At 37.2% G+C, this 26,902-nt stretch overlaps 1 protein-coding gene across 1 annotated transcript in view; it reads right to left on the bottom strand.

Moving 5' to 3' along the window:
- SHROOM3 (shroom family member 3) overlaps nucleotides 1-24,946 on the bottom strand; it is a 279,842-nt gene extending 254,896 nt beyond the window's left edge. Inside the window, exon 1 of the mRNA XM_036227824.1 lies at nucleotides 23,991-24,946. Coding sequence (XP_036083717.1) covers nucleotides 23,991-24,158 — 168 coding nt within the window. The 5' untranslated portion in view covers nucleotides 24,159-24,946. The remainder of the gene's footprint in view (nucleotides 1-23,990) is intronic.
- Between the last annotated feature and the right edge of the window lie 1,956 nt (nucleotides 24,947-26,902).

Genomic DNA, 26,902 nt, shown 5'->3' on the forward strand with positions numbered 1-26,902 from the left:
AAGACACTGGATTCACACAGCTGCATCTGCATCCAAAATCTCTATCTCGCTAATAACAATAAGTTGTAGTACGTCTTGAAAATTCACAAGGCAAGTTAGAATAGAACATAAAAGAGGAAGAACATGAAGGAGCAGATGTCGTGGGAGAAGAGAAAAACAATTTTGTTTTCGGTTTATCTGATTAGGCTGTGATAATGCCCTCTACAGAACTGTCCATCACGGACTCACTTAGGTCAGGCAAGAGCCTGACCCAACTGCCTAGGCGACAAAGGGCAAACAATGCCAAATTCAATTTTAGCTGATCCTTGAAAGAAGGAAAAAATGTTTTTCAAGAAACCTGCTGAGAGCACCACATGAACCCTCCATTTTTCATTTTTTGACATATTAGATATTATATTAACATTTTATGACAAAATGGAAAGCAAAATGAAGAGTAAAATAAAGAGAGCAGAGACGAATATGTAAATGCTATCCAGGTTCCCAGTTTCTGATTGCAATCCCAGGAATTTAATCTCTTCTCTGGATCCACTTAAAAATTTTATGTCCAAAAGCAACACTTTCCTACTTAAGGCATAGGTGTCTTTCTAGGGGGGAAAAAAATCAACTCTATTCAGACCTTTTATGTATGGCATATTTGATTAATTTTTCAAAAACTTTCAGTTATTAGGAAAATGTAAAATTATGATCTCCAAGGTCCAGAAATTTTATATTAGTCAACAATCTAATATTCAATGGACTTTGGCCTTTTTTTTTTGCATGATTAGCTGATTTCTGTGTCAGCTCAGGTCCTGTGAGAAACAAATGCCAAGGTGTAACAAGATGTGCAAGACATATTGGGGGAAACACCTGTGGAAGATAAAGAGGCAAGGGATCAGGAGGGAGGGGAGCCTTCTGACCGCAATGCAGGTCTGACAACTGTGAAAAGAGGGAGGAAAAGAAGAAAGACTGAATAGGCAGAGCTTTAGTCTGCAGTGCAATTCTGAGAAAGTCTTGGCTAGGCTGATGGGCATTCCCAGAGCATAGACTGCCTATAGCAGGCATCGGCTAGAATATACACATATGGTAGCTTGGATAAACAAATAATGTGGATCAACTTTGCTAATATGATTCAAGTGAAGTCTTGACCTTTTTATTGAGGGAAATTAAAGAGTCTATAGATCTTTGCAAATCTCTAGATACTAGTTTTGAATGGATGCTGATTCCTGGAAATCCAAAGACACCACTGGAGATTAGTAGTCAAAGAGAAGAATTATGGTGCTCAGGTGACAAATGAGGTTTGGGCTCAAGTCTCTCTTACAGGACCCATCCTATGGTTATTCCCTTAGTTCTTGAGTGTATAATTGATGTAGATATGTTTGAAAGTGGTCTAATCTCCACACTGGAATGTGGCAAAAGGGCTAATACTGTAGGAGGGCCAAGTGGAAGCTCTCAGAGCTCCCTCTGCCCCACTCTAGACAGTAAACAGAATAATACCACATCCTTAGGAGAACTGCCAAGATTAATGGTGCCACCCAAAACTTAAAAGACACAGGTGTGGCAATTCCTAACATACTCATTTTATTTACCTGTGTGAAAGATGTATTCAGCTTGGATAATGATTATAGATACTGTAAACTTAATCAGACAATGACGATTGTAGCTGCTGTTCCTGATATGATGACTTTTCTTAAGCGAATTAACACAAACGTCTTGCATCTGGTACACAGCTGTTGACCTAATCTTTTCCCTTCAAATGGTTCTCAAGGATCACAAGCCTTTTTCTTTCTACTAACAGAAACAACAGTACACGTTCACTGTCTCACCTCAGGGCTATGGCCACTCTCCTCCTCTCTGTCACAGTCTAGTCCTAGAGATCTTGTTCAGCCCGACATCCCACAGAACATCACACGTATCTACTTCACTGATGATATCATGCTAAATTGCTCTTCATGAGCTGTAGAGTAAATATCTTTATGCTTACTCCCTATATATAATTTCTTCTGCCAAGATAACTAGCATAGATTATATTTTCCTCTATGATGCAACTCCAAATCCCACTTTCAAAACCAAAAATTACGGACCAAGTGTCTAAACCAAGCCAAAAATTATTGCAAAATTCCCATTATTTTTCTATGAAAGTCTGAGTTTCTCTAAAAAAGTAAAATTATCTTTCATATGATTGCTATAAGTACCATATGAAATACTCAAATGAATTTCATTACTGGACTCAAAATTGTCTTTAACTCCTTTATGTGATACTGGAGTAAATTCTGCTGCTTTGGCTAATTCCTCACTGTCTCTGAAGCAAAAAGCCTGTTATGAGCTGAATTATATCCTCCTTTCCTAATTCATATGTTGAAGCCCCAACCCGCAGTACCTCAGATAATGACTGTATTTGAAAATGGGGCCTTTCAGCAGGTGATTAAGTTAAAATGAGGTTGTTAGATTGGGCCCTAATTCAATATGACTGGTGTCTTACAGGAAGAGGATATTTGGACACACAAAGAGACATCAGGGATGTGTGCACACAGTGGGAAGACCATGTGAGGATATAGTGACAAAATGCCACCTGTAAACCAAACCTGCTAATACCTTGATCTTGGATTTCTAGCTTCCAAAACTGTAAGAAACATTTCTGTTGCTTGAGCCACCCGGTCTTGGTGTGGTATTTCGTTAATGGCAGCCCTAGCAAACTAATACATAGCTTATGGTATAAAGATGTACTATGGCTTCTAAAACCTTTAGTAGTAAGAGACATAAAGGTCACAAGACAAGGATTGTGTGTGTGTTTGGTGTGTTTGTGGATTTTCATATATATATATATGCATATATATATATATATATATATATTTATTGCGGGAAGGGTAATTTATTTGATACCTTCTTTCTCCTTCCTTCCCCCAAACTCTCTTCTGATTAACTAATAATTCCAATGATATTTATTATGCATTAACCACTGTTCTAAGAGCTTTACTTTTATTAACTCTTTAAAACCTCATAATGATCTTATGAAGTAATTACCACCTTTTATCCCAGTTTTATAAATGGGGAAATAGAGGCACACTATTAGCAGGTGATAGAGCTCAGATTTGAGCCCCAAAATTCTGGCCCTGGAGCTGGGGCTCTTAATCAGTATGCCATGCTAGATTTTACATAAAAGAGAGAAAGACGCATATAAATGTGTCCACTCACAAATATGCTATTTTTATTGAACTGAAAGCCAATGGAGAGAGCGTTTTATGTCTTTACCTAAGTTAAAGTCAATTTTAAACTTATAGAGCCCTCAACATTTTTCCTTGGGTAAGTAATATTAAAAAGTTGTCTCTCTTGGTAATGACTGAAGTTCATACACACATGATACAGAAGAATTATATACACACAACATCTAAATTCAAATATAATACTTCTAATGATAATGAATAATAAGTATGCCTTGATAGTGTAATGAACATATGAATTAGCCTGATATGATCTTCACAAGAACCTTGTGAGTCAGAACGAGCAGTACATTATCCATACTTTTAAGACGAGGAAATGGAGACTAGGAGAGACCGATAATAAGCAAGACTGCAAGGCTGTGCGCAGGTACTTTTGGTGGCAACTGCAGGGCCCCCAGTGCTTTTACATTGCTCTTGCTGTTTCTCAGAGAAGTCAAGTAAGCTGCAATATTAATGCTAGCATTTGCTCAACTGTTGTGACATTATTTCAGCCAAAGCATGGAGAATATGCAATGCAGTTAGGAAAAGAATTTTATAATTTTCTGTGCCTTAGCCTAGACTGCATCATAACTCAGCACCAGTGAAAGGAAAAAGTGGGTCCATAGCACCATATCTGGCTGTGTCGGAGCTTTCCTCCATTGATTTTTTTTTTTTTTTTTTTTTTTTGCCATATACTGCTCCAACTTGATCCTGTTTAGTGAATGAAGCCTGATGGCAAACCGAAGCCTGAATAAAAAGCTCCCTGCTGAAGTGCTGTCACAGCCGCTCAACCTAGGCTCCGGGGAACTTTGGCAAGCGGAAGAATCCTTTGTCTTCAAACTATGACAAGAGTGGAAAAAAATCCCAACTATTCGGCTGTGTAGCATCATTCAAGCATGCCTTAATGGGGAAGGTCTAATGAGGAATGCAGTCTTTGAAAAATCTAGCTTTAAAAACTCTCAAAGCATTCTCACTGTACAATTCTACACAATTATAATTAATAGGATTCAAACTACAAACTAGAGATTACGTTACTATTTTACCCAGTTTGATGGTCACAGATGCTTCTTTTCTTTACTAGTTATGTTCAAAGAGATCTTGGCCTGTTATTATAATCAAATGTGTAGGAGAAAACATCTCTATTCTTCTGGGATTCTATGCGAGTAGCAGGAATAAGAGAAAAGAAAAGCCAATTTTAAACCACCAAATGAACTGCAGCTGCTCTAAGGCCCCTTCCAATCCCCCCTTCCTCTCCTGCTGTTGACCTATTAATGGATTCCTGCTCTTTAGCTTAACTCAACTTTCAGAAGGGAGCCAGATCTAAAACCAGTTGAACAGTTTTTGAAGGTACCCAGAGCTCCTTTCCTTACAGTGAACACAGGTTTCTGGCAGGTAAAATTCACTTATAATTATTCCCCTATAATTTTTCCCAAAGGAATTTAAGAGTATTCATCTTCAACATTGTACTTCATACGTGGTTATTATGTTTCTCATTTAAAAAAAAAATACAAAGAGGGCTAAAGAACTTCAAAAATGTATGTGTGATGGGAGATTTGTATGGTATGTGAATTGTATCTCCATAAAATTATTTTTAAAGTATATGTGTAGCTGGAAAGGGGAAAGAATGGATAAACATGATTGAATATAGAATTTTCCTCATTTAAAAAAGTCATCGCTAGGGGATGAGATAATGGAAATGTGTTGCTTACTGGGTACGAAGTTTCAGTTTGGGAAGATGAAAAAGTTCAGGAGATGGATAGTGGTAATAGTTGTACAACAATATAAATGTACTTAATGCTACTGAATTGTACACTTAAAAATGGTTAAAATGGTAAATACTATGTGTTATATATTTTAAAACAATAAAAACAAGTCATCACTATTGTTTAACTAACAAAAACCATTACTAGAACATGATTACATGTTCATTGTTGAAACCTTAGGGGAAAAATGAAAAAAGAGAAAAATATATGTCACTTAAAATCCTACTACCAAGACAAAATCATTTTTAATATTTTGTATATATCCTTCCAAATTTTGTCAAAAACATGGAAGTAAATAAAATTGGGGTCGTGCTAGGCATATTATTTAGCATATTGTTTCTCACTCAAAAATATATAAATACATATATATTTCCATGCTTATATAATAGGTACCCATATATACATTTATATATGTGTATGCATTATGCATCACCATGTTCAGTGGCCCCATAATTAAGCTAAAATTTACATAGACTCTTAAGGGACCCCTAAATAGCCAAAAATATTTAAAAAGAATGAAAAATGTAAGTCTCACACTTTTTGATTTCAAAACTTACTACAAAGCTATAGTTATCAAAACAGTATCGTACTGGCACACAGACAAACATACACCAATGGAATAAAATAGACAGTCCAGAAATGAACTCTCACATATATGGTCAAGTGCTTTTCTACAAAGGTGTAAGACCATTCAATATTTAAAAGAGAATCTTTTTAATATATAGTGTTAGGAAAACTGGACACCCATATGCAAAAGAAAGAAGCCGGACCTTTACTTATATCGTACACAAAAATTAACTTGAAATGGATCAGGGACTTAAATGTAAAAGCTAAAACTATACAACTCTTAAAAGAAGATACAAAAGAAAAGCTTTATGATATTAACTGTAGTAATAATTTCTTGGATATGATACCAAGCACACGTAGCAAAGAAAAAATAGCGTGCTTCATCAAAATCAAAAACTCTGCATCAAAGGACACTATTAAGGGAGTGAAAAGGCAACATACGGAATGGAAAAAAATGTTTGCAAATTATATATCTGATCAGGGATTAATATCCAAAATATATGAAGAACTGCAACATAACATCAACAGAAACAAACAATCCAACTTAAAAATGACATTTCTCTAAAGAAGATATAGAGATGGCCAATAAGCACATGAAAAGATATTTAACATCATTCATCATTAGGGATGTGAAATCTAAACCAAAATGAGATACCACTTCACGGAAGTTAGGAGGGCTATTATTTAAATAATGAAGAGGAATGTAAAATGGGGCAGTCACCATGGAAGATAGTATGGCAGTTCCTCAAAAAATTAAACATAAAATTACCATATGATCCAGCAACTCCATTTCTAGGTATATTTCCCCCCAAAATTGAAAGGAGGTATAATAAATCAAATGTGTGTGTTCCCCCGAAATGCATATGTACAACTGTATTTGGAGTAAGGAGATAATTAAGCTTAAATGAGGTCATAATTTTGGGGAACTGGTCTGATGAAATTAAGAAGAGACACCAGAGAGCTCCCCCGCAACCTCACCCTACTCTATCCCTGTCTGTCTGTAAACCAGGAAGAGAGCTCTCACCAGAAACTGAACTGGCCAGAAACTTGATCTTAAACTCTTTAATCTCCAAGAACTGTGGAAAAATTAATTTCTGTTGTTCAAGCTACTCAGCATCTTGTTATGGCAGTCTGACCAGACTAATATAGAAGATACTTGAACAATATTTGTACACCTGTGTTCATAGCATCGTTATTCACATTAGTCAAAAGGTGGAAACAGCAGACATGTCCGTCAAGGGATGAATAGATAAACAAAATACAATGGAATGTTATGCAGCCTTAAAAAGGAAGGAAATCCTGACACAAGCTACAACATGGATAGACCTTGAGGACATGCTAAGTGAAATAACCCAGTCACAGAATGACAAATATTGTATGATCCCACTTACATGAGGTACCTAGAGTAGTCAAATTTATAGAGACAGAAAGAATTGGAGGTAGAGGTTGCCAGGGACTCGGGGGAGAAGGGAATGAGGAGTTGTTTAATGGGAACAGAGTTTCAATTTGGGAAGATGAAAAATTCTGGAGATAAATGATAGTGGTAGTTGTACAAAAATGTGAATGTACTTAATGACACAGAAATGTACACTTAAAAATGTTTACAATCGTAAATTTTATGTTATGTATATATTATCATAATAAAAAAAAATTTGAAAAGTATGCGTCCTAAAAGAATTTAAACAATATAGAAATATGTGAAGTAAATTTATTTCACATTTTTATATGTAAATGTTTATTTTGATGTTACGAATGAAGTGAATTCAGCCTTTATCTAATATTATTTAATATTATTATTAAATAATGCTTCCTCCCCCTCTCCCCCACACACAGATACCTCTAACTTCCTGATTTAAAATTCCTCTTTCATCATATACTAAATTCTTATTTATATAGTGGATCCATTTCTAAATTTTCTATTTTGTCCCATGGTGCCATTAACTAGTCAATTCGTTCCTGCCTCACACTTTAAGGTTTCAAACTTTATTTAAGATTTAATTTTTGTGGAGTAAAATGCACATATCTTAAGGGTACGATTCAGTGAGTTTTGACAAAAGTATACATTCAGAGAGCTTATACCACTACTAAGATATGAAATATTTCCATCACCCAGAAAGATGCCTTGCGCCTCATTCACAGAGGCACACCACAGAGTAACCATTGTTCTGATTTATTTCACCAATGATTAGTTTTTCCTGTTCTAAAAAGTTTACACAAATGGAATAATTCAGTATGTACTATATTGTGTTCTCCCTTCTTTCACTCAGCACCATGCTTATGCAGTTTATCCATGTTGTTACATGTACCAGTAGTTGATTCTTTTTTTATGGCCGAGTGGTATTCCACTGTGTGGATTTGCCACAATCTCTTTACCCACTTCCCATTGTCAGACATTTAGACTGTTTCTAGTTCAAAGCTATTATGGCTATAACTGCTACATTCTTGCACAAATCTTTTTGTGAATATGTATTTCCGTATCCCTTGAAGAACCATATTTTTTAATTACAAAAGTTTTATAATAAACATTCATATTTACTAGAGAAATTTTTCACTCATTATTTTTATATTTTCTCCAAAAATTGGCTATGTTTTACATTATTCTGCCAAAACATGCCCTTGGGAATTTCTGGAATTAGATAAATTTGAGAAAAACTAACATCTTTACGATATTTAGTCTTCCCATCTCAAAATATGTTATATTTTTCCATTTGGTCAGGCGTCCTTTAACGTCCTTCAATAAAGCTTTTAGTTTTTGTCAAAATATACTACACATTTCTTTTTCCTTTTTTTTTTTTTTTTTACAATGAAAAATTTTTATATTTAGAATTAGCCAGCTGGACTCAGTTTAAATGATCTCAGTTTTGCTGGCAACATCCAAAGCATCAAAGTCGGGAGCCAGTCGAACTTACGCCTGCTTCTCTCCATCAGGCCTGATCAGGATGTTGACTCTGGCCAGTCAATGTCATAGAGCCTCTTCAGAGCCTGTTTGGTCTGGTTCTGGCCTTGACACAGGTGTATTGTTGTCTTCTATCTTCTTCATGATCGACTCCGTAGTTGGGGGAACCTGATGATAGCATAGTGGTCAAGCTTGTGCCTGGCAGCTGCGGGAGGGGGGCGGCGCGCTCTTCCGAGGGTGTTTGCGTTGCGTTGCTTTCGTTGCTTTCGTAGTAGCAGCAGTGTCTTAGCCATTGGAAGGTGGGTGGCCTGCGTTCCGTTTTTTCTTTCGCGGTTGCGGTTGCGGGCACTTTTCGGCATTGCTTTCTCTGCCTGCAAAGCCTTTGTTTGGCTTGGCTTTGGGAGGGGCAGGCGCTCCTCCTTTGCTTTCCAGCCATCTTTGTGAAAAGAGTTCGCATATTTCTAAATTAATTCCTGGGTAGTTTTTATTTATTTTTAACCACTGAAAATCGACTCGAAATAGTTTTTCTTATTATTATTACTTCTCCATAGGTAAGAGCCTGGCTTTTATTATTATTATTGTTGTTATTATTATTAATATTATTATTTATCATCATCATCATCATCAATTGTCTTATAACTAGTCACCTCACTGAATTATTTTTCTAGTTATTGTGTATGAACTACTTTAAACACTCTGTGGAGGATTTTTTTCCCAGAAGAAAATGTCAAGCCAATTACATTTTTTCTAAAGCCTTGATAGATCGCTCTCTAATTCTGCTTTCATTAACACACTCCCTTATAATTAGTGATTTGTCCTACCAACAACCCCAACCAGCATTTCCTTTCTTTGGTGTCAATTCTAAAACTTTAGAGAAATCAAAAGTAAACTGTCACTTGGAAAATGTGATTTATACCATTCAAAAACACACTTTAAGTCTAGTGCATGTGAGAGCTACAGACTAGAACAGAAAAAAAGTGGATATTATTGAATAGCTCACTGCACAGCAGGTGTCCATCGTCTCTTTCCACTACACCTTAGCAATCAAACATATAAACATTCGCTATAGCTTCCTTTGATCTGATTAAGTTTGGATCAGCAGATACTAGACTGGAGGATGACAAGAAAACTTGTAGTCACTTGACAGGCTCTTTCCCCAATCACCACCTCTACTCCCACAGGTCAAGAGTCCCCATTAGAAGAAGGAGTGGACAGCCAAGACAGAGACCATGGGGCAGGGGGAGCAATGTGGTATCTGTCATCCGTGGTCAAGGGATTCCTGTTCTCAGGTGGCCCATGAGCCCCACGTGGCTTTACAAAGTATACAATGACCCTTGTGAAATGTTTCCTCGCCCCTCCTCTGAATCGCTTCTTTGCCTTCTTTATAATCTAAGCAGTTTAGCAGTTTATCGCCTTCATAACCCCTAAAGTGGTAAGACTCCACTAAATTGACATAATAATGAACAAAAATTTCTCAAACTTCAAGCACCCCTACTCTTCTGCATTGCTACCATTTTTTTCTGGTACAGTGTTAAATGCCTTTGCATCCTCAAACTCCACTAAAGGATGGAATTCTATCCTCAGTAATTTAGAAAATGTTTGGTGTTTTACATTATTTTGTTTTCCCTGGACACTACACCTTAATTCTCCAAAGACATATGGTACACAAAATATGGGTAGAATTAAACATAGAGATTTAAGATTCTGATATCTAACAGTGAGGAAGACACTCTTGCTTTAGAGAAAATCCTGGAATTCCTCTGCCTACATCTTCCGAACGTGGCATAGTATGTCTCATTCCCTAACTTGCCTTATGAACAACTTTTCAGAGCGTCTTGATTCCTTAAATAATTAGGACTCTGCAATGTTTTTTAGAGCTTCAGTTTGGTCATCTTCCTCTACTACTTTAAATTTCAGCTAATTAAATCAATACCGAATGCTTAACATGGTGAATAATAATCTACTTTGTGATTCTTATTTATTTTCTGTCTTTCTGTTCCTTTTAATTTTTATTATCAAAATCAAAGTGGTCTTTTTCTTTACAATTAAATGTAAAGAAAAACAGTCAGAGCTGTGCACCCATCACTGTGATCTACTTTCAGAACACTTCTATCACCTCAAGCAGAAACTTCGTATCCGCTTATAGTTACTCTACATTCCCAACCATAGCCTTCGGCAGCCCCTAATCTACTTTGTGTACATAGATTTGTCTCTTCTGGACATCTTTGATAAATGGAATTACATAGTATGTGGTGTGGGGTGGGGGTGGGGTGGGGTTGTGTCTGCCTTCTTTAACTGAGCATATTTGAGGGGTATCCATGTCATATCATGTGTCAGTATTCTGCCTTCTTTAACTGAGCATATTTGAGGGGTATCCATGTCATATCATGTGTCACTATTCTGTTCCTTTTTATTGCCAAATAGTATTCCATTATATGGCTATACCATATTTTGTTTATCCAGTTGATGAGAATTTAGATTTTTTTCCACTTGCGGCTATTATAAACAATGTGGCCATGAACATTTGAGTATGTCTTTGTACAGATATATGCTTTCATTTCTCCTTGATATAAACTTATAAGTATAATTGTTGGGCGATATGGTAACTCTGTGTTTAATATTTTATTTAAGAAATTGCCATCTGTTTTTCCAAAGTGACTGCACCAATTTGTATTCCTACCAGCAATGTATAGAAAGGAATATTTTTAATCTCTGTGAAATGACAGCATAAATGAGACAAACCAAGAAGTTTCGACTAAGAAGAATGCACCATTTCCCTGCTTAAGCAATGGGAGGATAGGTGATGATTTCCTTCTGTACTACTTTCTGAATGACTTTCTATTCCATGGGTTCCCTGGCGCTAGAGCAGGCATAAATGTGTTCAGCAATCAATGCTATGAGGTTAAAATGAACACTGACTTGCCAAGACCTCCCTCATTATGATGAAATGCCCTTCCCTGTGCTTACACACACACAAACACAATGTTTAAAAATGCTTGTTAATTCCCACTGATAGAAAGAAGCAAATACTTATCTTCCTTGCCTTCTCTTTTTTAATGGAGTGTATGTTTATTGCTCCATTATTCAGAGTTCAGACTTCTATAAAAGTGTTTTAACTAAAAGAAAGAACAATGCCTTTTGCATTATTATATTGAAATGTGAATTTAGAAAAGAGAGGACTGGAAGCATGTTTAGTTTCTCTTGAACTGACAATTTCATATATTACATAAATTAATTATATTACATAAAATCTGTTCATTATTCTAGCCATTCAAGATCAAGTTGAGGTTTAACGAAGAATAATGGTTGTCACATGAAACTACTGTTTGTCAGTCTTCAGTGAACTCGAAAAAAAACAAGGACATTGGAAAAGGAAAACATAGTGAGTCAAAGAATCATCATACTGTGAGGAAACAGCTCCAAAAGAAAAGAAGCTTCTTGTATTGAATTTGGCAGAGAGACAAGTTATACAAGGAAACCACATTTTACTGTTGAAAAGTTATTCTGTTATTTTGGGGTTGGCATGTGTGGGGAATTATGTTATATTTTATTACTTGCTTAGGTGCCAAACTTCATACTATTTCCATGTTATACTGTCGAATATTCTGGACTAAAAAACAATGTGTTGTTTACTGTTCTTCTTGTGCTCTGTTTATATTAAGAACTGAGAAAGAAAAGAAGCAACATAAGTAAAAGTCTAGAAAAAAAAACTATGTTCAGAGAGCTCCAGAAGAATCAGATATAATTTTCTCTGTCTCTTCTGCTCAGGGGGCCACATTTTTCATAGCCACTAACCTACAGAACCTACATAATAACAGAACCTGTAGCACAAGAGACCAGGTCCTCCTCTCAGATAGGAGGGGAAACTCTCTTGATGCTTGATTGATACAGAAATAAGAAGGGATGATAAAAACAGAGAGTAGCTCATCAAAGCCATTCAGTGGAGAAAAAGAGAAAGGCAGGTTCATCTGTGTGAGAGGGTAGAAGATGAAAGAGAGAAGTACAAAACATCACCCCTAGGAACGAACTTCTTTTCTTGGCAACCAAAAAAATATTAGGTCTAAGATATGATGTGATTCCTACATTGTGGTTATAATCTGCAGCAGACTTCGGGTTCTGGCTTTCACTTAGTAAGCATTCCCTAAATGGTGGTTATCTTAGTTCGGGTTCCCCAGAAGCAGACTCTGAGATAAGCCTTCAGATCCAAGTTTTATCTGGGAAGTAAAGAAAACAGAGGGAACTGCACAAAGGAGGTGGGGGGGGGGGGGAAGAAGCTTAATTCTGCCGGGGGCAACTCTAAGAGCTGGTGGAAAACACACTCCTCAGAGTTATCCCATCTGAGGGATGAGAGAGCTGAGCTGTTTACCTACCAACTCTACTTAGTCATGGGTTGAGGGCTGCTCCCCGAGTCATTAACCAGGTGGCAAAAAAGGCAAAATGAAGTCCTTAAGAGAAAAAATGCAGACGCTTGAGTTAGAAGTCACGCCAATGTGCACAGAAGTGAAAGGCAAGGGGACTTGGGTGTGGCAGCAACTGGGTCAGCTTCAAGTGGTATAAAAAAAAAACAAAACAAAACACCAGAACACATGCCCTTTGAGGTTCAGAGACCTTGTTTGCTGTTGTTTCCACAATGCTGTCATGTTTCAGGCAGTCAATGAATAATATGTTGATTGAATGTGTTGGTGAATGCATGAAATAACTTAGCTTTAAATCCTGGCTCCCTCATTTTTAAATATGAGGAAACTTCTTTTCTTATATATGAAAACAAATCTCATTATACGAAATAATAAGTAAAAGAACCTAATATAGTACCTTACCTACAGAGGAAAATAAGTAAATGTACATATTGTTATTATACATCCATTTCCTTCTTAGTACCATACAGTTTTCCCTTCTTTATTTTGCCCTTGCTCATTAAGAAGAAAGGTAGCTACAGTACTTCACAGTGCCCAAGTTCAGAAATTCACAGTACATCTTGGTTCACTGAAAGAATCCACACCGATAACTTCTTAAAGGTCAAATTTATTGACTTACATATATAAGGGAAACTGTGGCTGTAAGTCTTTCAAGGGAGAACCAACAACTTATTTAATTGTAAACACTGATCCAAGAGCAGCACTATGCAACTGTAAATGCAACTCTGAAGAACAAGACAAATTCTTGTAACCTTTCTGCTGTTTATACTTAGGTCAATGGCTGCCTTGCTTTTGACCTCCTGCTCATTAGCAATTATTCAAAAGTGAGAATACCAAAAAGCAAAACAAAACAAAACAAAACAAATCAAGAAATGACAGGAAAGTGTCAGGTATTTTCTGCCTTCTCATTCCCAAAGTTTACTTACTCTAGTTTTTTAGTCTTCTATCTCAATACCCAACATATGTATTTATTTCAGGAACCCAGCCAAACCCTGGGCCTGAATTCCAGCAGCTCATTTCCCAGTTTCCATGAGACAAGCCTAAAAAATGTGACCTTCTCAGGACTAGACACAAGATGATACAAGCTTGAATTACATAAGTTTTCCTCCATTAAAAATTTTAACGTTTCAAAAGAACAGAATACGGCAATTAGTTCTAGAAGTCTAATCTTTTTTCCTCCCTTCTAGCAAATGTGTGGCTCTGGATCTAATTTAATACCCAGAGCATTAGGCACTTTGTCCCACTAATCTGAAGAATGCTTGTTTCACTTAGATTGTCTGTGTTTTGATTCTAAATTCATGTCATGACTATTTTTAAATTTTGAGATATTTAGAATTTTAGGGTCTGTCTGAACCAGTTTTCCAGGAACCAAGATTGGATGACAGATATCACCAAGCAGCAGTGGCTTTGAGGGCAAGGACTGTGCGCTGACACCCCAGGATTACGCCAGCTGAGTGTACCATTAGAAGGGGCAGAAAGTGTACCTGTCGGGGATGGTGGGAGCTGCTGAGAGTCATGGAACCAGAGCAGACAGCTGAGTATGGAGATAGTTACCTAAGCAGGAGACAAACTGGAAGAGCAGAACAGAGAGATGTGCTGTATTATGAACTAAGCAAGAGTTAGAAAGAAAAAAACAAAATAACACAAAATTTAATACAAGGGACACTCCTACAGAAAAGCACATGTGCTGTGCTATTGATCTCATATCTAAGTCTCTTCAACACATTGAGGGGCATGAACTTGAGGTATCCCAGAAAATCAGTGCTCTGTTTGAAGCCCAAATCTGATTTTCTATATTAACTATATCTAGCCCCTGTTAGCTTTAAACTGTTTAATTTCATTCAGTCAATTGCCATTTCTCCTTGGGCAATAGCCTGGATTTGAGGGTTAAGGTTTTATCATGGCTTAACCATGAGATGGAATGTATACAGCTCAAGAGGTAAGCCATAGGGTTTAGGCTGATGGGGAGGGGAAATTTAAGTCAACTGAGAAGTCAAGGACATGATAGAAAAACAAAGGCAAAGATGATGACTGGGTGTGAAGACGATAACAAGATCTCAGTTGAAAAACAACAATCAGAGAGGTGAACTGAAACCAAGGTCAGAACCTCGCATAAGTAAAAAGTAGCAGGAAGCAGGGCCTGGGACGATATGGGGAGTCCAGTTCCTAAGGTTGACGTCTCAGGCACACACCTCAGTTCATGGTGCAAGCTACCTTCAAAATGCCATTGAGCTGCCTGATTTCTTCACACATCCCACTTTCCACCAGTGTATTGTAACATGGGACAAAGTAGATGTAAGGATTCTTTAGAATGATAAAATGACAATGCGTTGTCTTTTTTTTTTTACCGTAAAAGGTGTTTTCCAGGCTTCAAGTTTAAAATATCTTAGATCAGCCTCTACCTACTTTTATGACCTTAAGCAAGATTTCAGTTTCTTCATCTATAAAATGGAAATAATAATAGGACCTATACCTCAAGGATTTTATAAAGTTTATGTGAGTTAGCAAGCTTGTTACCGAGCAGGGCCCCAGTAAAGTTAATCGCATTACTATGACAAAAGTAACCCCAGGAAATCTTGTTGGCTTGAAATGAAAAATAAACCAAGAGTCAATAGTTATGGAGTAGAAGAGGAAAACCTTCTCCCAGCTAATCGAACAAAGAATATTTACTGTTTGCTTATGCATCATTCCATAAATCACAATAAATTTTGACAGTTGTCTTTTGGAAGGCCCTGTTCTGTTGTAGACCCAAGAAGTGCCTTAGAAACATATGAGGGAGAGAAGAGAAGGTGGCTTTAATAGTCAGCATTAAAAAAATCTCCCAGAGTTTAAATACATGCAATCAATTGGCACATCCATCACAAGTACAGAATTACTCATGGTGTGATAGACCCTCACATCCAGCATTTAAGTCTGGTTCGAGGTCCTTCCCACTGCCTACAAAGTCCCATATGACCTGGGCCCCGCCAACGTTTCCATTTTTATATCATACCACTCTCTCTATTGCTTATTGCAGTATCTTGAAAATGTGTTCCCCCAAAATTCATATATTGAAACCTACTTCCCCAATGTGACGATATTTGGAGGTGGGGCATTTGGGAGGTGATTCAGTCATGAGGATGGAGCCCTTGTAAATGGGATTCATGCCCTCATAAAAGAAACTCCAGCAAACTTCCTTGCCCCTTCCGACATGGGAAAACACAGTGAGAAGATATCATCTTTGGACTAGGCAGTGAGCCCTTACCAGAAGTCAAATCTGCCTTTGCCTTGACCTTGGACTTTCCAGCCTCCAGAACTATAAGAAATAAATGTCTATTGTTTACAAGCCACCTAGTGTATGGTATTCTGTTATAGCAGTCTGAACAGACTAAGATAGTATACTCCAGTAACCCTGACTTTTTTCTTGTTTCTGAAATATTCCAAGCATTTCCTGTCTCAGCCCAACTTACAAAACTGTTTGTACATCTGAGGTCTTATTTCTCATCCATAAGGTCTTAGTTCAGATGTGATCTAATCAGAAGACTTCTCTATCATCCTGTTTAAAGTAAACCCTGATCCCCATACCTCTACCCACCAACACTATCATTCTGAATGCCATCATTTTGTTTTGTTTTGTTTGTTTTTTTGTTTTGTTTTGTTTTTTTCTTAATAACACTTACCAAACCTGAAATTATGTCCAAACATATATATATATATATATATATATATATTATATATATATATATATGTATATATTTTGCCAGTCTCTTTCTACTGCAATATAAGCTCCATGAGAGCAGGGAGTTATCTGTTCAGGGTTTCAATGTGAGGTAGTGACTGGTGGCCATGATACAGAAATTTAGCCAAGTATCACCTTTGTTACATGAGTTGCTAACTTCCATTTAGTACCTAATATTTTCCCATCGGTCCATATCATCATATCATAACTAATCTCTAAATTGTATTTTGTCATTTTAAAGCACTGTTGTATAGCTTAATCCATTGGACACTTGTAACAACTCCATTAGGTGAAAATGTCCCATCTTTAAAGATGAGGAAATTGAGGTTCAGGAAAGCTAAATTACTTGCCCATGGTCACATAGCCAGTAAAGACTATGGTTGAAATGAAACTTGTTTATTTTCACTCCAAGCTCTGTATTTTGCTATACTGGACAGCTTTGCCTAAAATGGAAAGAAAAAAAAGATAACGTAGAAATTACAACCCTAAATTAATAGAAACATACCAAAGAGCACTTAAAAATAAAGACTTTAGACAAATCTCATAAATTTCTAAGATAAAATGCAGTTCAAAATGGAGGATACAATAAATAGATGGCTAAGGAATGAGAAAATGCAGTTGACTCAAGTACAAATTTAGGCCCAGATTGCCCAGGACAGAATGTTCTACACATCAGTCTGCCAAGTTAGAAAAGCCTCCTATGAAGGCAGGAAAGAACTGTCACTTCCATTCTACAGATCAAGATATACAAGTTCTCTTGTATGGGGAAAGTCATTAGGAAAGGGGAAGAAACAATGCTTAGATTTAGCAGAGAGTCTTTGCCTCATTTTGTTTCATTGACAAGGGCCTGTGATGTCAGAGCGTGATAGATGGATGGACTCCTGGAATGGACCAAGCAGGAGAAAACACTGACTCTGTAGCTCTTTGGATCAAGATGTTTGCTGTTTGGAAGGACATCAAAGGAAGAGATGTGGACAAATCCGTCTGTGGGTTTGTCCATAATGTCCTTTGGGGTGGTTTTTTTTTTTTCAGAAATTGACAGAAAGCCTCTCATTATGTGTGTCCAATCACATTGTGGGTTCACTAAAATGAGACAAATATTTCTTAAATCACGTTCCCCTCATAGGAGGCAGTGACTTGGGTATCTATTAGCTTAAAAAAAAGCAGAATCCTTATTGATGCTAAGATCCATATGGCACACAACCTCAGCATGGTATCAATCTAATTCAATTCGATAGACATTTACCGAACATAAAGTATGTGCAAGATATCATTAAATTCAGAGTCAAACTCAACTTCCCTGTCTTATTTTTCTAAACGGATTTTATTAGTATCCTGTTTCACACAGCCCTCAACATCTTTCTAACAAAGATTTTAAAGAAGACCCTCTTTAATATTAATTTATTTTCATCTTTATTGACACATTTTATTTTTTGTCATTATTATTAATAGTTTAAGCACTATGGATATCAGAAAGAAAAGGAGAATAGGAGGAAGGAAGGAAGAAGAAAGGTAGAGAGGGAGGGAGGGAGGAATGGAGGGAGGAAAGAAAAATCCTTCTAGAAGTTAACAGCCTAACAGGGAAGCTCAGATTCATACAAAACTATGATTGGAACAACCAGAAAGCAATTATTCCCTCACTAGTTGAGCTTTATACACACACACAATTTGTTTGCTAAGCAGAAACCATCTTAGCAAATAAGTGAATTTATTGTCTCATTTTCTCTCTGTGCAATGAGGAAGCTGGATTAGATGATTGCTGAGATTCTTTATGGCTCTAAAATCCTATAAGGCATTTAACACTTATTATTTGTTGTGTGTGAAATGAGAAGTATTTTACTAGAAGAAGCAGGATATACAGCCTAAGTGAAACTCATTTGGCTTTGAAGAGATTATAATGTATTGGTAGGATGCCAAATGCAAACAACTACTTGAATTAGAAGATGGAATGAATAAAGGTGCTGGGGAGGTGAGAGGAAGGAGGAATTAATGCAAATACAGGGCAGAAGGGGAACAATGAGGGAACAAACAAATTAGCTCAAGGACAGCAGAGAGATGAGGCTAGCATGGTATGAAGGGCAAAGGATGTTAAAGGAAAGAGCAAGGGAGGTAAAGAGAGAACCTCAGGGGAAAAAAACTGAATAGTTTGAAAAGTCAGTAACAAGCTGATCTAGCTTGGTACTTGGAGTGAACTAAATCAACCCAGCACCTTGGGAAACTGCCTAAAAGTCAATTTCACATTGAACTCAGGAACCATAGCTGAAGAGTTGATAAAATAAGCCTTGTTTTAGTGCAGAAGAAGTGGGCCAAGACAGATTACATGGCTGATACAGATGTGTTGAAACTGAAAAACACCAAGGAAGCTAGAAGTTTGTAAAGTGCTGAATCTGGACAGATGAATATAGAAAATCCAGAAATGAAATCTCAACATTGTCATCTAATTTAAGTATACTCCAAACCTAATTTCCTATCCTATGGACTGTTTATATTACCAAGACTCCTCGCAGTACATACAGTTAAGGAGTTCATTTCACTTTAAAGTGGCAGGTTGACTAGGATGTTTGAATGATTCTCCCCAGAGGAATTGTGAAAAGGACTCAAGGAATCAAATTATATTGCTAAGGCTAGAAGAACTCAATGAAAGAATCCATTTTAAAATGAGTAGTGTCGGGGGTGGCTCCATATGTAGTGGTTAGCATGTCTGCTTTACACTCAGAAGGTCCTGGGTTCATGCCCCAGGTGGAGCTACCTACCATACCTTAGGTGTGCCAGGCTCCCTGGGGGCCTCTGGGGCCAGGCCCCAGGCCCCAGGAGCATGCAAGGAGTAAGTGGGAAGAGATGCCCTGCCTTCAGAGATCCAGCTCTTACGAGGAAATGGCAACATCCATAGGTCAGGGGTGGAAGGGGCAGGGGGGGAATTAAAGAGGGGAAGTAAAATAAAATATGAGTAGTGTCAGCCAACAGAAAGCCAGGGGACATATGTTTAAGGGTGCCTCTGATTTCACATAGCAAACATACATCCCTATAGACAAAGAATAGAAAGATAAAGATGGGATAGGTTTAGTGAGCCAGGCTGTGGTAGACAAGGCCTACGGGAAGGCTGTGACTTGGATTGCCAGGAAGAGGATGTTGGTTTATAGGTGGAAGAAGGAGTTTCAGAGAAGGAGGGGCGATGGTGTGGAAAATAGAACCAACAAGATTTATACATGAGATGGTGCAGGAAAGAGTCCCACCAGAGCAAAAATGCCGGAGCAAAAATACCACCCGGGAGTCAGAATCAGGACTATGTGCTCTGAGTGTCAAATGATGTAAGAGATACAGGAAACTGGGGCAATGGTTAGCCCTAAATTCTGAAGCCTAGAATTTTTTTTTAATACACACAAGAGAAAATGTCTTTATTTTTTTACACAAATTACTGCAGGGGCTAAAAGCATAGGACATAGAGACCAGGTACATAGGACCAAGAATCCTGTTGCAGGAGGTACTTCTGAGTTACCTTGTCTTCACACTCAACCCTCTGATACAGCCAATTTTTTTCACAAGTACAATTGTTTCAACAATAGGGCCATTCAGAACCACTTCGTTTATTCAAAAGCTTTTTCAGGGAATCTCTATTTGACCATTTCAAGGATCTCTCTGCTGGTGACAGCTCTGCTGTGGTTATGGGACAATCTGAGTGACTCCAGGCCAAATTATTCCAGTGGCCAACCCTCCAGAGTCACGTGCATCCAAGACCCAGAGCACCCACTGAGTCTGGTGGGTTTGCTTAGGATTTTCCCCCATGTAACCGAAATAGGCCAACTTCTACTTCCTCTTCTTCTGAAAGGCTGAGCTCATACTTCTTTATACATTATAGTCTTCTTCCTAAGGAATCTTAGGCCATGGAAGCAAATGAAGTACATGTGGAAGTTTTAATCCTTTAAAGTATACAAAAAAGGTGACTTTTAGGGTGAGGACACCACAAAGATACTTAGTAAGAAATGTTAAGTGGCCCCTCCTTTTTATGGCCCTTGAACTACTTACAGGGTTTGCTTGAGCAGCAGTCATACCTATTTTATGGGACCTGATGGGACTAAGTTTTTAAAAATTGTTTTCTGCTAATAAATTTTAAAACACATGCAACAAATGATTAATCCCATATTTTACCCAGATACTATCTCTAGACTCTAGACAGAGCCAAATATTTGGTAGGCGACGATGACTGACGACATAGTGTGTTAAGTGCATGGACACTGGGGAGCTAGAATGTTTGGATTTGAATTCCAACTCTATCACTTACCAGCTATGAGAGCTTCAAATTCAACTATTGAAAGTCTGCGTCTTGATTTCTAATGTATAAAATTGGCATAATAACATTACTTTACTTGTGGAATTATGAAAAGTAAAGGAGTTAATAAATATGGATCTCTTGGAATAAAGTTTCGCACCTAGTAAGCCCTCAGTAAGTGCCAGCAGTAGTTTTTGTCATAGTTTTACTTGATTTATGAACCCTGGGGGCAGGTGCATCCTCACTGCAGGTGGAACTGCTTTTCTCAGCCACAATGCAAAGTGAGTCATAATAAAATCATACTGCCAACTTCCTGAACTATCAGATTACTTAAGCTTCCACATATAATCACCATTTTAAAAAAAAATTATCCTTTCTTTTTGAAGTTCACAGATTACAGAGGCTCTTTCCTCAACCACACCTTTCCTTTTCAAGGACATTAATCTCAAAGAAAGTGATTTGAAAACAATTTATTGCCGCTCTTTTGTAGTTCCTTTTCCCTCATTCATTCTCCTGCCTCATTTGTACCTAAAGAAAAATGATACTTCATTCATTATATTGTCATCCATACCTAGCAGCTTATAACTGCTTTTTATAAATGTACATGCCTTTCAAATGTATGACTCAATGTGTACTGTCCCATCCCTTCCCTTACAGTGTGGGTCACCCTATATTGGGGGAACAGCGAGCATTTGGTTAGCATTGTATGAGCTAATGTGTACTTTTTTCATTGCCCCAGAAAGAAGATCTGGAATATGCATGGTCAGCCACTAAATTTCACTTTAATCTCATCCCTGGTAGTGTCTTAATTATATGGACGTTCACCAGTGTTCAAATACCCTGCTTGTTGGCAAAAATAATGCCCTCTCCCCCCCAAGGACATCCACATTCTAATCCCTGGAACCTGTGAATGTGGTAGGTTACAAAGGAGAATTAAGGTTGCATATGGAATTGAGTTTATGCAACCGATCTTAAAATAGGGAGAGTATCCTGGTAGGCCCAATCCCAACGGTCCTTAAAATTGGAAGAGGGAGACAGATGTTGTGGCAAGTCACCTAGGAACATGCAGATGGGGCATCACCCCAAGGATGGAAGTAAGAAAGTAGAAGAAGGGACATGGGTCCTTGACACCATGCAGCCAACTTTCAGTTTTGTTTATGCTCAGATGGTTGTATGAGAGAGATACAAATACCTATATTGTTTAAGCTATTGTTATTTTGGATCTTTGCACAGCAGCCAAATCTGTATATTAATACAAATGTCTCCTATAATGATGAAAAGCAATAATCACAAACTTTGCGAAGATTTCTTTGAGCTCCTTCTGTGTACTAGGCCCTATGCCAACTCCTCTAACGCACGGTCTCATTTAATCTCCACACATTCTGATAAAGGAGATAATAATATACCCCTACTCTGCAGATAAAATGGAGTCCTAGAAAACTGGCTCATTAGTGGTAGAACTGGGTCTGGCAGCAAACTGTATTCTAGTATATGGACATTTAATACCTTATTATTAAAGGCTAGGCAAATTGAGTGTACAATCAGAGTTTTTAAATGCAGAGATGATATTTATGTTTGTAGCAGACGTTCTCTGTTGTCTACCCAGCATCCATTGCCTCCTTCTTCTTGAAAACAACCCTGGTCTGTTCAAATAGTGGGCAGAGATGCTTTGACACCAGGAAGGATAGGGTCCTATTACAGAACCCAAGAGAAATCCTGACTGGTCTAAACTAGTCATGGGTATCTCATTCCCCTTGGCCAGTAATTGGTCTGAGGATAGGTATGTGGCACAGTTCTGGTCAACAAGGTGTAGGTGAAAGTCTGATAGGGAGGATGTCCCTTTCCGAACAAAGAGCCAAAACCCTACCCAGAATGAAGATATGATGAGGAGGTGTGGCATCCATCATGCAACCATGAAGGCAAAAGCCAACGCCATAAAAATGGAAGTGATAAATGAAGGCCCTGTAGATATTACTGAATTGTGCTCCTGGCCTGGGCAGCCTACCTGCACACTTCTTATAATATGAGAAAAACAAGCCCCTATTTACTTAGGACACTATAAATCAGGTTGTTAGTTACCTACAGCTGGAAGCCTTCCTAACTGATACACATGCACACATACTTTCTGTTTTCTAATGAAAGATAAGGAAAAGTCACACAGCTTATAGTGGTATCCTTAACACTCTTGGCTGACTGCTAGAAACCAATTTCTACTGACTCGTCAATAGTAAAAATCATTTCAGTCTCTCTCAAAACACATTTTGGGGTATATAAAAACTAACCTTTAAATGCTTAAAATGAGTTCAGGTTAAATGCTTATTTATCTTTTTCCCACTCTCAAACTAAAAAAAATTTCCCCTCAATTACAAGTTTTTCTTGAGCAATGCTTTTCTTGAAAAGCATTTATAAGCTGCTTTAGGCTGTTAATATTCTGAAATTTTAAAAGAAATCTCTGTAATCTCTCTTAATTCTGTAGTTTAAGAGGAAAGCAGAAATACTAAGCCTAATGCATAAAAATAATTCATTAAGTGTGTATACCTATTCACACCAAAGACAAATGAAGAACTGAGGCGTGTTACAGGATGACAAAAGTTTAAAAATTGCTTTAAAGACATAGATAAATAGAAGAGAAATGGTGTTTTGCCCTTGAATTATACTGAAAGATGATTTAATTGTCCTCTCTGAGTGTGCCAAAAAGTAATAAATGATATTTATGCAATCGATTATCCAGAATTACAAACAAATTCTAAATAATTTGAAATGCTAGATATTTTCAACTGAAGGGGAAAAAAATATTTTCCTAGCCATATGCTAAATAAAGGTGCACATACAAAAGCATACATCATGCCACAACCTTAACTATGTTAATCTTTAGACTGATTTATAGCTGAAAGGGTCATGTGGTAGCAGTTTTTATCCTATTTCATTCACACACACACAAAAAAAGATTATCCATCAAACAAGCATTTTCTCCTCAGATTTTACAGAGTAAATGAGCTAGACAATTTTTTTTTCAATCACCAAGCTACACAAAATATTTCCAGATATAATCAGCAAGGTATAAAACAGCAAATTAAGCAATATTCAGGCAATCCTCGGCATTATTTTTGCATTTTTGATAGATCTGATAAGAGTTTAAAAGTGGAAAAAGCAATATGAATAAAGACAATATTGGAAAAGAAACATACCTTAGAGATGATTAATGGTTCTCCATGCTCCAAGCCACCTTTCAAAGTAAAACCCCAGGGAGCACCTCCCTGTAGGAATGCTTCCAGATAAATGTACCTTCCCGTGGGGGTCGTGTTAGGGTTTAGTGTGACACGAGTCTCCTTGAAGTTCTCTGTGGTCCTCATCATGCCAAACACATAATCCACGAGTTATATTGTAAATGCTTGAAGCAGATTCAGGAAAGTAGTGCTTCTATAGCATGTTATCCCATCTTTCATGTTTACACGCTGGTCAAAAGAGAGATTTTGAGAAACGAATTCTTTTAGATGTAAAATCTTCCGAGCTTAACTTCGAGATGCTGAACCAGGGAGGTTTTTTCACTTCGACATTCTGTAAAGTCCTCGTGGAATTCCGGGTTCTCACTGAAGCCCCCGAGTGGTATATATCTCTTCACTCCATTCGAGAAAACTTCTTACACTGTCATTCTCAAGACTGCTTTTATTTCACACATATATACATCAAAAACTTTTCTGTGTATTTTACAGAGAAAATTTAAATAGTCTTATAATATAGTAAGAAAATGGTAAAAACTCAGACGAATACTTCATTTTTGATTGATTATCAACCCTTTCTTCCTCTCAGAGTAAAATTTACCATTACAAAAGCCTCCCCTCTCCCCAGAAGTAGCTTTAAAAGAAAGAAAGCACTTACTATGCTTCTGCTCGCTTCAGAATTTTCTAACTTGTCCCACAGAGACAGAGAACTTTTTACTTATAGTTTTTCACCAATAAGCTAATAGTTTGTTTCTCTGGAGGAAAAAGTTTTTGCAAGAAGTAGAGAAAAGCCTTGTAAATTAACCCTCAGTGGAAAAAAATATTCAGGAGGCAGCCCAGTTCTTTCTTTGGTATTTTCGGTGATGATCAGTCAGGGCTGCTGCTGCTGCTGTGGCAGCCACTTGTCTCCACTGAGAAAACGAGTAAGGAAGTGAGAGGAAAACGGATTAAGGCAAATAGAGGCATCACAACCTTTCCGCACAGTAAGCACTGCAATGCAGAATTCAGCTCCACACAAAGACCTGACCAATCAAAACAGTCTCACAAGTTGGTAAAATACCGTACAGATGGCTAATTACCAGGGAGTAGAAAGTAGTTGATAGAATAGCTCCACCTTGTACCAATTAAAGCAGAATCCCTGGGGGTGAGACATAGGCTTTGGCATTTTTTAAACTTTGGCCAATTCTGCTATGCAGCCCAGTTTGAGAAGAGGGGCCCTACGTGTTTTTGGTAAACATTTATGTGTCAAGGTGGTAGTATAAGGGCTATATTTTTTTCATTAGAAGAAAATACCAATATAATATGAGTAGCCTCTCGTTTTGAAATAAGAGTCTCCAATCAAATTTCTGCTTGCTTGACTCACTACAGAGGAGGCAGGTTTTCTTCTATATTTTAACTATCTACTCCAAGAATGTCATTCATTCTTTAAATGAAAAGAAATGCTTAGTGCCTGGCAAGTAATAAGCACTCAAGGCTGAATGTTGTTCTGATTCCAGGTTATTAGTGGAATTTCGTAATAATGTTATATAAAATTTAATGTTATTACTTTTTATTAAAAATTTGAACAGTACAAGATAACTGCATCTTTTACTCAGAAGCCTCACCTATTAAGTTATTGGAAAAAATTCAGATTATTTTCAAAGAATATGTTTGCTAAAATTTTTTCTGTTTAAAAGTAAGTTTTAATGTAAATTCTGTTGGAAATGGGTTAAAAACGTCAATGAGTTTAATACCAATTTAATTTTGATGTTTGTACTTATAATGAAAAGTTAATATACTAGAGAAGCAGACATAATATGCAAAAAAATCTAGAAGATATTTAATGTAAGACACGTGACAGTGTTATTTTACAGTAGTAACTTCCTCTGAAGCTTCAAAGATGAAAAGAAAGGTAAAATCTCATTTTTATGTAATGATAGTATTTCAGTGGAAACATAAAGTGTACGAAATGCAAATATATTACATTTTTAAATAAAAATCCAAAGCAAACAAAAATTTTTTCTGAAAATTATTTTTTGTGGCACTTATGATCTTGCTCCTGATTCACTTGGTAAAAAATAGAATTTTACAGAATCAACCTTTATCATTAAAAGTAATAAAACTGAAAAAAAGGCAAGTAAGTAAAAGGTATGTACTAAAGAATAGAATTTGGTGCTTGTAGACTGATGAAACCTCTATTTTATATTACCACCAAAAATATTTAGGATATAAATATTTAATGAAATTGATATATAATCTGAAAAAAAATGTGTAAGACTTCATTTGGTGTATATTCAGATTAACAACTGATAGATCAGGGTCAGAATAACTTTTTCTCCCATCTTCTATTGCTCGGATTCAAAGAATGTTAAAGCTGCAACGAACAACATCCGCCCCCCCTCCAGGTCCCTCCCCTCCACTTGGTTTTAGAGGTTATGACACAGAGGCCAGAAAAGGTTAAATGATCTAACCAGAGTCATCCTGCAAGTAGGATAGGTGGGCGTAAAATTAAAATCTTCAGACATCTTTCAATGGACTCTCGGCTTAAGGTAGTCTTTTGCATAATTTATGGCACAAAGACAACTTTCTAAGTGGCCAGCATTACTAATTCATAAAGAGAACGTCTGTTTAGGGCATGTGATTTGGACCCAAACTCTAATTAGAGAATGAAATTAGACCCTCTCTCTTCCTCAGGGAGAGAAAAACAACCCTATTATTTCAAGATGCTGACAGTAGAGGAGAAATGAATCTGAGAACAGAGTAGCTGTTTTTCTAAATCCTTGGCTTGGGATTCAGGGTTTCTGGTGCAGGATTTGTTTTTTCACCTGCTCAGTATCTCTCTGAAGAACCACTTATTCACCTATCCTATGGTGCTGCTGGGCCAGCCCCTAGCTCCAGGG

Source organism: Rousettus aegyptiacus, unplaced genomic scaffold (genome assembly GCF_014176215.1).
Source record: "Rousettus aegyptiacus isolate mRouAeg1 unplaced genomic scaffold, mRouAeg1.p scaffold_m13_p_10, whole genome shotgun sequence".
NCBI classification, from domain to species: Eukaryota; Metazoa; Chordata; class Mammalia; order Chiroptera; family Pteropodidae; genus Rousettus; species Rousettus aegyptiacus.